This window comes from Chamaea fasciata, unplaced genomic scaffold (genome assembly GCF_029207755.1).
Source record: "Chamaea fasciata isolate MVZ Bird 193981 ecotype frontalis unplaced genomic scaffold, bChaFas1.0.hap1 SCAF_5, whole genome shotgun sequence".
NCBI lineage: Eukaryota > Metazoa > Chordata > Aves > Passeriformes > Sylviidae > Chamaea > Chamaea fasciata.
In genome coordinates, this window is record NW_027094090.1 from 11,686,284 (window position 1) to 11,698,387 (window position 12,104).

The 12,104-nt window shown below is 38.2% G+C and overlaps 1 protein-coding gene across 11 annotated transcripts in view; it reads left to right on the forward strand.

Moving 5' to 3' along the window:
* Window positions 1-12,104, forward strand: part of MAGI2 (membrane associated guanylate kinase, WW and PDZ domain containing 2) — a 714,127-nt gene that overhangs the window by 564,069 nt on the left and 137,954 nt on the right. For all 11 annotated transcript variants that reach the window (XM_066182812.1, XM_066182813.1, XM_066182802.1 and 8 more), the window contains 2 exons: window positions 197-318; window positions 1,820-2,002. In XM_066182812.1, coding sequence (XP_066038909.1) covers window positions 197-318; window positions 1,820-2,002 — 305 coding nt within the window. The remainder of the gene's footprint in view (window positions 1-196; window positions 319-1,819; window positions 2,003-12,104) is intronic.

Here is a 12,104-nt window from a genome sequence, read left to right on the forward strand (position 1 = left end):
GTTTATATATTCTTATCCCTAACAAAATGGTGTGGAATGGTGTGGAATGTAAGGGACATGCTGAGGCCCATTGGGCATTCCTCACGGTTTTATTCTCTAACCACACACACCTTAGCCACATACAGCACCCTACTGTGAAAATTATCATTTCACCCAAATGAACCCAGTTTTTAACCAAAACCAATTTTTTTTCCAGCCACATAAATAGAAGAACTCAATTTGAAAACCCTGTCCTAGAAGCAAAAAGGAAGTTACAGCAGCATAACATGCCCAACGCAGAACTTGGAACAAAGCCTATGCAGGCCCAAGGTTTCCGAGGTACAGTACCATGTCAGCTGTCTTAGTTAAGATGATAGATCCTGCTTTCCTGTTTATGTGACAGTGATTTTGTCAAAGTCTGGTTAAAAGAGTAGTGTTGCCAATGCTCAAAAGGTTATCACCTATATCTTAGCGATTTTCTCCCTTAGATGTCCAAGTTCCAATAGTTGCAGGACTCACCAGCGAACTAAAACTTTCAGAAGTGTGGAGAAAAACCAGAAAAGTTGAATCTAGTGTTTCCTAAAAGCTGAGAAACTAAAGGCACACTAAGACTCCCAAAGTAATTTTCTAAATAAAATCGTAAATTCTGTTCCTCGTAATGTACAACTCTCTCTTGAGCACCCAAGGTTGGCAACACTGAAATACTTAATTGTACTTTCTCTAAATTACTCTTAATTGATGTTTGGTATGTTTCTAAGCTAGCTCATCTAGCAAGCATCAATTAAGTTAAAAGCCTCAAGCACAGTGTTATAGGAGTTTACAAGAATGCAGCCACTTGCTAACATAACAATTAATGCGCTCAAAAGGACCTGTATAAGCAGCAAGCAGTACTGGTACAGACAAATGAACTTTAACGTAAGCCTACAGTCAGAGAATGAGGCTTGTTCTCCTTTGTAACAGTAGAAAGCTCCTCATCAACCTTACCTAGACCCAAATTTGCCCGCCTGCGCCTCGCCCCCAGAAGGTCCCGCAGCGTGAGTGACCTGTCGCAGTGCCGGCGCGACCCCGCCGGGGCCCGCAGGCTGTACGGTACGTCCCCACTGCAGCCCCCGGGGGACCAGCTGGGGCCAGAAACCCTGCACCTTCCCCAACCCTTCCTCACCCAGTGCAGCTATACGGTACATCCCCACTGCAGCCTCAGTGGGACCAGCTGGAGCCACCAACTCTGCACTTTCCCCAACCTTCCCTCACTGAGTGCAGCATGGGACCCCCCCGGCACCCACCCTGCACCCCGAGGCACACCGAGAGGGGACACGAGGTTTGCACAGCTGCCGTGTTTGTCACTTGTTGGATGCCTAAGCCCCGTGTGTTCGGAGAGAAAAGCTCGTCTGATATTTACCACCTCTTGGTAACAAATGGAATGAGACATTCACAGGAGATCTTTTCCTCATTGTGGCTGGGAGGGAAATTATGAAGAATGTATTACTTTGTAGACAAAGCTGAATTTATAGGTTGGGAAATAGGTTTTTAAATTACCTCACAGATCATTTTTATTGCTGTAATTATTTTAGCTACACAATATCCACTTCTAAATGGATTTCCAATATCAAAGGGAATTTATATCTTTTTATTTATGGCTGATCTGCCATAGATAAAAAATATGTTTTTAGCTTTGTATTAGTACAAGAACTCACAAATATTTTTCCTGGAATGCCTGCACTCTTTATTTTCTTGTCTTTGATACACCGCCACTTGGTGCCAGCCAATATTATCTTATGTCCCTGTTATGTTGTGACAAGATCAGAACTTTTGTCTTTCTTGTTTGTGTTGACTGATGTAGAAAAACCACTCTTCACCCGCGATGCATCACAGCTGAAGGGGACTTTCCTCAGCACAACTCTTAAGAAAAGCAACATGGGTTTTGGATTTACCATCATTGGTGGGGACGAGCCGGATGAATTTCTCCAGGTGAAGAGTGTAATTCCTGATGGGCCTGCAGCACAAGATGGGAAAATGGAAACAGGTAATTATGAAGGTTTCTCTATTCTTTTATGGAGAAATAGAATGAGAAATAGATTTCTGAGTCTCACTCTCTCCATGAACGCATAGATTTTCCATAGGACTTTCTGCGTTAATGTGTAGAAAAGGTAAGTTTTGTGGTCAAAATTTCTTGGTAATAAATGCCAGGTAGCTTCTTTTTCCCATTTCACAATATTTTGAGGGAGAAAAGATCTCTGCATTCCCTACATAGAAATGATATATGATTTGTAGGCTGTTTACTTAGGGGAAGTATACATGGAAAGAAAAGAGATAGAGAGCACAGATTACTAAGTGCAAATTTATTTCTTTAGAAAGGATGGTGGGGCAAAATAATCAGTTGCGTCTGATCCAATACTGTTCTCATTAGAACCATCATAACAAGAGTTTTCAGTGTGGCATTTGTTTCCTATTAAAAAAGAATCTGTGAAAACTCATGAAATAATAGAAACTTCTTCCAAAGATATTGAAAGCTGCTCTGAAGATCTGGATCACCACAGCAAACATTTTCATGTTCACGGATTGATAAATATTGCAAACCACTGTCTGAAAGGTCACATAAGGTCTTTGTATGGGTGAAACTCTTTTGGAGGAAGATGAATTCAGTTTCCAAGCAGTTGTCATCTTCTCTAGGAAAAGACAGTCAGAGAATAATAGAATGATTTCAGTTGGCGGGGACCTTCAGTTACTAGCCCCCTGCTTAAAATAAGGATAACTTTGTGCTTGGATCAGATTTCTCAGGGTCTTGAGAAAATTTCATAAGACACAGATTCCACAGTCTCTGTGAACTGCTGTTCCAGGGTTTCTCCACTCTCATGGTAAAGACTTTTGCCCAGAATTTGTGGATGCCTCATCCCTGAAAGTGTCAAAGGCCAGGTTGGACAGGGCCCTGAGCAACCTGGTCTAGTGGGTGGCAAGGGCAACAGAACCCATTGTATTGTTCTATGATTTTTGTTCTTTAAGTCGAATTGGGCTTTCCATGGGTAAAACAGCTGGTTACTAGGGACTGAAGTCCTGTATTCCTTTGTTTGTGCAGCCTTGTCACTCTGTACCACCCCCTCCCCAGCATAATTTATCCCATGTGGATAATTTATCCTTGCATTCTCACCAAGACATTGAAAAAAAGAAATACTAGTTTGGGAATTTAGTTGCCTCTGTAGGAAACCCATTTCATGGTGGCCAGGGTCACTGTGAAGATAATTTTCTAATCTTTGATAACAGATCATTGTGGATGAATCACAGCTGCAGAGAAAGACCATTTTAGTGTGTTACAGTGCAGGGAATAGACAGAAACACATGCAGGCACAAATGATGCAAGTGGAATAGTCTGAAACGTTTTTTCTGGAAATTTAATTTCATCCTTCTTTTATTATAGTCAATGTTTTTATCATAGTCATATTCATATGTCAGAATAAATCACCCTGGATTATAGTATATTTTGTAGGACTCTCTAGGACTCGCCAAGCAGAAAGTGTAAAAGTTGTGAAAAGTATTATTTAAAAAAAAAAACAAACAGGATTTGCTTCAAAGCCAATGTTATAGCCAGCATGATGTTTCTAATGCCAAATAGATAAACAGAAAATTTATATGAAGAAACAAAACATAAGAAAGAAGTAGAATATAGATTTTTGGCACTGATTTTACAAAAAACATCAGTCTAACAGCTTTTTAATTCTCAGTTCTGGTTGCCATTTTAACTTAATGCAGTTTAGTTTCTAAAGACAAAATTTATTAAATTAGCTGCTTACATGAAAGGATACAACAGACTTCCTGAAGTTCAGAAGTTTGCAGTGACATAAACTTCATTTTCCCCTAAATTTTTGTACTATCTAGTACATGGCATGAGAGCTTTTCCTTGTTTGTCATGGTTTAGCATTCTCAGATGCAGAACTCAAATAGTTACTTGCTAATCCCTCTGAAGTGTGGACTGGTTATTAGTGAACTTGGTCATATGGAGCTATTTCCTCTGGAAAACAGGGTAACCTTGCAACTTACTTGAATTTTTATGCTGAAATTGAATATGGGTTTCATAATATTGTTGATGGTCATTATTGTAGTCATGGATTATGATGAGAACATTTAAGAAAAATCTTCTTTAAAATGCATAGAAATAGCATTTTTTTTTGTCCTCAGGTAATTAATTCAACTACATTAGGAATGCAAAACAGAAATGTACATTCAAATCACTCTACAATTATGTGACCCCAAAACACATAAAATTAGATCGTAGAACAAATTTTGGCCTCAAATGTCTTTATATTTAAGAAGAGTGACAGATGCAGGTGTAAAGTAATTGGAGAATCTCAACTAATGATTATGACATCTAACATGGTTTCTATGAATAAAGTAATTTCTAAATATGTTAATGGTAAACTGAAAAAGTATATTTAAGGTCAGAATGTTTATAAAAGCACTGTTCAACAAAGTGCTTGTATTTCCTGATATCAAATCCTTTTCACATTTCCTGAATTAGAATTTCTCTCTCTACTGAACTATTTTACAATATAATCAACTGAAGATATGAAAGCCTCCCAGGTCCCATCAATAGCTTTTTGTTCATAAAGCTGTTAAAATCTTATGTTGGAAAACCACTTGAAATTAAATCTGTTTCTTCTAGTTTGTTAGTTAGGCATCACTGGATAATAAATACACCCTTTTAAATAGATTTTATTTACTCTTTTGATACAAACTATGTGTTGTTCAATTTATGTGCAGTCCAGATATGATCAGAGTCATGGGAAGCTTTGGTTAATGATCAGAACATCATGTTGTGGCAGTAGGGCATCATAGTAGAAAGTCCAAGGACAATAACAATGATCTGTGAAGCAACCTGAGTGTAAGGGATAATCACAGCACTGCTGCCCCCAGCTCTAATATGATTCTGGACCCTGTCCCTTGCAAAGCTGATACTAATTTTTGGCCAAGTAGTTCTCGAAATCTTCTTACTTCAGACCTGCATCAGATTGGGGGAAATACAAAGAAAAGGCACCATCTCGTTTATCTTACCTAAACTTTGGCTGCAAGCTGAAGACACCAAAGCTGTACTTCAATCTAATCCTTAAAGAAACAAGCTCATTGAAAACTATCATTGTAACTTTGGTTCATTATTCCACCCAAAATCTAGTATAGGGGTCAGATACAAATGCTCTTCACAGAGGGAGCCTATGTAAGACATTTTCACCCTTTAATATGATCATAACAAAGCAGTTTGACCTGAAGGTTTCAAAATGGAGCAAGCTTGGATTTCATCATTTGGAACACAGAGCCATAGAATGGTTTGGGTTGGAAAAGGCCTTCAAGATCACCCAGTCCCACCTCCCATACCAGAAAAAGGTGAACCTTCCACTAAACCAGGTGGAACTCCAGCATGTGACCACACAGCTTGATGTCATCAGCAAGCTTGTTGAGGGTACATTCAGTTCCTGTGTCCCAATCACCAACAAAGATGTAAAATGGTGCCTGTCCCAGTACTGACCCCTGAAGAACTCTGCTGAAAGCCTGGAAGCCACTGGGAACACAGAAGCAGCTGCCTGACAGTGACTTGGCATTGCTATGAAACAAAGCAATGAGGCAAATCGAATGCACTGAGATGCAACATGAGATATCTCAGGTCCTGACAAGCTATCAGAACCACTTGGTGCCCAGTGCTGAGCACTAAGAGGTATTTATATTTGTCCTAGACCCATAATAAACCTCACAAGCAGACTCAGAGGAACCACATCTCAGTGGATGAGTCAAAAACAACCAAAATTACATTCCTGATACCATTTGCCAGATGTTTCAGAATTCGTAGGGGCTCTTATGCCCTCATGTAAATCTAGCATCTGTGCGCTAATGATTGTTAATAATCCTGTAAATGCCTTTCTTGGACATGCTTTAGCATTTGGAGCTCAATCAAGCTGCTGGATATGAACATTACACTCTATAGCATCTCTGTCTATCTCAGGATAGCTTGGGAGCTGATACCACATTCTTTTCTGGGAAGTTATATTGCTTTGTCTTGTCTGAAGCCTCATGCAGCCAACCGAAAACTCTCTGCATTTAAGATGCCCCTGCATTCGATTAAAATGCTGAGTGAACATCACTGGTGAAAGACTACATCTACATGAAAAGATTTTTATACAGTGAGTGATTTTGACTGACTGCTGTTCTAAGGCAAACAAAGATTTAGGCCTACGGCTGAGTCAGATAAAAGCTCAAGCTGCAAAGGCAAAAACTCTCCTACAATTCTCAAGGTTATTCAATGGACTGGATAAACTGAAGCACTCCCACATAATCAAGCTCGGGGAAAGATTCTCACTCTCCGCATTTCAGCAAGCTCCATTTCCTTTGGTGAAAGTTTCCAGGAAACAGCTCAAAGGCATGGTGCAAAAGTGGTTCTTGGAGTCTGGTGATGACCCTTCTGACTGATGAATATCTTTGGTCACTGCAGGTTGAACTTTCCAGAAACATAAATCTGTGGGGAAATGTCATAACTCAACAGTATGAATCAAGAAAGGGGAAATATGTTCTTTCATTTCATCTGCCAAGCAGGTACTTGGCCAGCTTTAAGATGCTAAATCATCTGTAAACAATGCAAACTTGGGCTTTTTTAGATGTTGTACTCTCAGGAATGGTAGTTTTTTTCTATAATAGTTGATCTATTCTAGAGATAGAAATTCATAAATTAAAGATAAGGTTCAGCTAACAGATATACTTGTCTACAATACAGATGTCTACACCTACCACATAAGCAGACATCTATTACTTTTCTATGACTGTAATAGGATGAAGCCTAGAGAAAAAAGCTAGAGATTGGTCCCACATCTACCACTCAGAATTTTTACTGCACCTTAGAGATCTCCAAAGGGAATGAGCTGTTAGAAATGCTGGAAGGAGTGACCTATGGCCTTGCTTCTGTCCATGGACATACCATGAAGACCTGTAAAAATCTTCAGCATATGACAGATTTTTCAAGAAGCTGAGGTTACTTTAATGTAAGAAAATTGGAGAAACCACACTTGCTGATCTGCAAAACCATGAATGCTATTATTTAAGTGAATAAGAGCAAACCCAAAGCCATTATCAGGCGGTTGACCCTACAATGTCACTAGGCTTAGGAAATAATTATCTAGCTTCATTAATGCGTATTTTTTCACGGTATGGCTAATATCTTACAACATTTATAAAAAGAGAGAAGGAATTGGGGATATCTGCAAAAGGATGCATTTTTACGAGTTCAAACAGATGCTTAATTTTGTTCCCTGTTTATCCATTGTCAGATCATGAACAAACCATCATCTCACCTAATGTGAGCTCAGCAGAGATGCAAGCTGTCTAGTTTGAGAAAAGATGAACTATGTATTCCCAAATAATGCCTTCAATCCAAAGAAGCAAATTTGTAAAAATTAAAATCTATGCTTTGAGAGTCATCTGGAAATGTTAATACTTTCAGAACATCACTCAGTGTATCATGACCACACACCACAGTATGTGTACTCTTTTTCAAACAGGTCATGTCTTTCTGAAGTGCTATCAGTCAAAACCCAACCCACAGTCTTTTCTTTTACAACATTCCCTTCCCTTGGTAGCCAACTGTTTACCACAGTTGCCATTTCAAGGGGTGCACTGACCAGTAGCTGGTCACATACATGTAGGGCTTGATTTCCATAGTACCTGAAGCTGGCTGAAATTTAGTTATCTCACTCACCTGACACCTTCTCGTCCAGTGGCCCCAGGAAAACTGGCCTCACAAATTTAAGGCATGGTGTTAAGAAAGTGAGAAGCTGTGCTAGTAGCTGGACTGCTGAGGAAGAACTATCTTTTCATGGGTGTTATGCACCTCTGGGCTAAAGCACTCTTCTAAATATGCACCAAGGCCCCATGAATTGTCAGCCTTGCAGCTGCAAGCTGATGCCAGGTGAGGCAGGACTGTGAGAGTGGAGCAGAACATATAAAACCAGCTTGGATTATCTGCTTCCCTTACTACCCCTGCTTTATTTGGAAGCTAGGATGTTTCATCTGATGACATCTCTCTCTGTCTCCATATGTTGCTAATCATCCCATGGAGTTCAGAGAAAGAAAATTAACTGTTTGGAAAGTAACTAACAGCAATAACAAAAATTACTTCAGGCATCATGGAGAATGATTTCTCCCACCCACGTTAGGCCAGTCAGTGTGAATTTGTGTTATATTTGTTGCTTGTATTCCAGCATCCTCCAAGCCAATGATAAAATGGTGCAAAGCAGAGCAGAAGCACTATATTTGCATCAGGTACAACCAAAACCTGTAGTTCCTTCCACCACCAGTGCTGGTTACTTTTTCTTGTTTGTGAAACATATGAAGAGTAACTATTTGTTATAACCTCAGCCTGGTTTTGCAGTGTCAGTCTTCTTTCATTTTACAAGTTAATTTGGCTTTTTAAATCAAGAAGATTGTAAGGGTCTGTAGTGAATGCTGTGGTCTTTGCACCAGACATGAGGACACAATTAAAAGATGCCCTACTAGTTCATAGCTGAGACAAACTGATACAACCTTCTTTTTTTTTTTCCCCCCTTTTTGCAATACACAGTATCCCGTTTAATTTAATCCACTTTGTTTTTCTCACCATAAAAACTTGGACATCGTATAACTAATGCCAAAACTAGGCAAGAGGTGGAGAGTTAAAATTAACCCTGTTTTAACAATCATCAATATTGCTAGTCCTCAAAATTTTATCTTGTCTCTATGTAACCAGAATTCTTTAAAGCAAAACTCTTTATTATTTTTTGTTTTTTAAAGGGGACTAAATCTGAATCTTATCTTAAATTTTACAGGATAAATTTCCTGTTCCCCTGTCACAGAGGAAAGTTCCAAAGTATGACCACATTGTATTTAAGGGGTTTCAAACACAAGGCAAAAGAAAAAATGCCAGTTTTACTATTTATTTGATATCATTTATTAAGACTCAGTTTAGCTGGGGAAAGGGATATGATTTGTGGTTTTAAATGTGTGATGGTGGGAGTAAAACTAATACTTGTGTCTTAGGAATATTGACAGTAATTAAAAGATTCTTTTTCAATCCCCTATTCTTTCAAATTTAAAGGCAGGCAATTCATTGAGCTCTGTATGTAAATAAAAAGACAAGAAGGCAGTACTTAGGTTGCTAGAAATTTTTCGTACTTTTGCTACTTTTTTTCTGAGATTAATTTTCCATTATATTTTTTATGTTTCTTTGACTTTCAGACAACTTGGTACAGTGGTCGCATTAATATCTGTAAATTTTTCCTTATGTTGACCAAAGGACTAAGAAAGGTGTCTACTTTTGTCACAAGGTCACTAAATTTTAATCTCCACGAGGTTTTTATCTTAGTGTTTTCTTCATACTTTCCTTCTTTTGGTATTCACTATATTGTGAGGTACCCATTGAACAATAACCGTGACAGAGACAAGCCTAAAGACTGAACAAAGTATCCATATTTTGTATACCATACACTATTACTGTCTACATCTGAGGCCTCTGTGTGCACCTTGTCAGATTTTTCAGTTGGCTGGTGTGATATTCAACATCCTTGTGTTCTCTCTGAATTGTAAAAAATCCTTGTGTCACTATCTGTTCTGCCTGATAGGGATTTAGAGCTTGAGTCTGTGCTGCCCCTCCGAGCTACTGAGCATTTGTTAAGTAGTGCCTACAAATAGACATTCCTCAAGCTACGAAGAGAGCTTTTGATTCTTTTTATCCCTGTCATTTGTCTATTCCCTTGAAGTCTTCAATTAAAATTACTGATGTAAACTGAAAGAGCAATCGTAGCAGAGCATCTAAGTTGAATTTCAAAATGCTTCTGAAAATGGACAATGTGTTCTTTAAGTCACAGGCGCAATTAAAAAAATTTCTTAGGAACTTCTTGTCTCCACATCACATGCTGTTACCCTTCATGAGATGATTCTGGGCGTGCATTATTAGTTCAAATGGAACTCAGTGGTCGCTGATTCCAAATCCTGGCGTTTAGCCCTAAAGTCTGCCATAATGTAGAAATTTTCGGAATCTTCTATCTCACATTTTATGCTTAGTACCTTAACTCGAGGTGGTTCAAAGCAGGACAGTAAGGAAAACAGACTCCCAAGAAGGAGAAGGGTGGCAGTAGGGAGGAAAAGGGAGATAACTGAGACTTCCCAATATGTGGGTGCAATTCAGTTGCATAAACATAGGTGTCCAGTGCCATTAAAAGTTCCAGGGATCCCACCTTGCCTCCTCCTGCCTTTCCAGGCAGCACTCTCTTGTAAGTCCTGTCTGGTAGCTGCAAGTCACATAAAAATCTCTCAAATGCCAAAGGCTGTTGCAAATGACATTAAACACCTGCTTAAACAGCCTCCTTCCTCCTTCAACAAGGAATGTGTTAATAGACTCCTTTGGTTTTCCTTACCATCTATTAGAGAAAGGAGTGATTGACTGATTGATTAATTACTGTAATAATAATCCTTTTCTGATAATTTTAAGGATGTTTGTTTCCCCTAGCCTAATTCAAAACTCACATTTGTGGTTTTATGAATACTTTTAAAAAGCAACAAAAATCCATTTAAAATTAATAGGTTTAATTCTCTCTCATTTAACTGTTCAAACAACAATATTATAAGAAGTTTGATGATTGAGTTAATCCCCCCATATACTGGGGATTATAAAGTCATTTTCATCTCCAGCACTTACAATATTTTGCTTCATATATTATTGGTAACCATAAAGAATATGCCAATATCAGAATTGAATATTGTATATGTAACTTGTTTTCTTTCCTATGGTGACTTTTATTCAAAATTCTTTTTGAAGTGAATCACTCATTTTTTTCAAGTCCACATATTACAGAGAAATGCAGGATGATTCTGAAAAGAACACCAGTCTTTCATTTTGCTTTGATAAAATCCATATTTATACACAAGAAACAACTCACAATACTCACAACTCACATGGTTTATGGCACTTACCTAATTTTTAAAGAAACTCACATTTGTTGACACTATATTTTGATCTATGGTTATCAGTCCCAAGAATGATAATGTGTGCTTGTTACTTGAAACAGAAAAATACTGGACATGTAAATAGGTGAAATTCTGGGTTAGATAAGTGTACCGCATGATCTTCTGTAGGAGAGTGTATATGAGCAGGCCTGCTTATATGTGCTAAGATTTTTTTAATATTTTAGCCATTAGAGCAACCCTTCCAACACCAACTATAGAAAGCTGAAGATATTTCATTAGAGATGGCTGAGGTCTGAACATGCCCTGCCATGCCAGATTCCACATGTACAGCACTTACTGTCCTTTATCCAGCTGTTTCACCTTTGACCAGATTCTCCTTGCAGTTATTTTTTGTTTAACCCAGAAACCAATGAAGTAATTTAATGGGAAGAGAGGGCATAATGGAAATACAATTTATGAGAATATAAAAATCCTGTCTCTTATGGACAAATGCAACACTAACCATAAACATAAGGCAGACACGCCCTGTTTATCCTAAGACAGCACCCTCAGTCTCTTTTAGAAAAAGAGTAAAGGGAGATATTCTGGTGCTCAAAGGTGCTATATCTTTAGCAGAAAACGAGATCATACAGAAATCAAGAAATATGGTAAAGTAAAATGTGAAAGTGTAAAGGTGAAAAAGCAAAGAGGCTATTTGGACACAAATTATTCTAGTATGTGCAGTGTCATATTCCTATTAATGCAAAGTCTGACTCTGCAGCTTCTACATGACTCCATGGAAAAATGGCCACAAATGGCAAAAGCATAGACAAAGATACTAAAACTATGTCACACTTATTTCAGTATGCAAAATACAAAGGCAGAAAAAGATTATTTATTCTGTCCACTATCACATCCCAATACACTTTTATCCAATTTGAGTGTTCATATTGAAATAAACACTTGTTTTGTGTATGAAAGTTCTAATAAATCCATAAATTCATTCTTCAATCTGAACTTCATCATGCGAAATCTGCAGATTCTGCTAGGACATTTAACATATACCAGGAGATGACAGATATATTGTCATAATTCTCACATTTATTGGGACAGTTTTTGTAAGTTTTGCAAGTTGCCACTTGAGTAAGCACCGTGCACTAAACTCAGTGGCTGCAAAA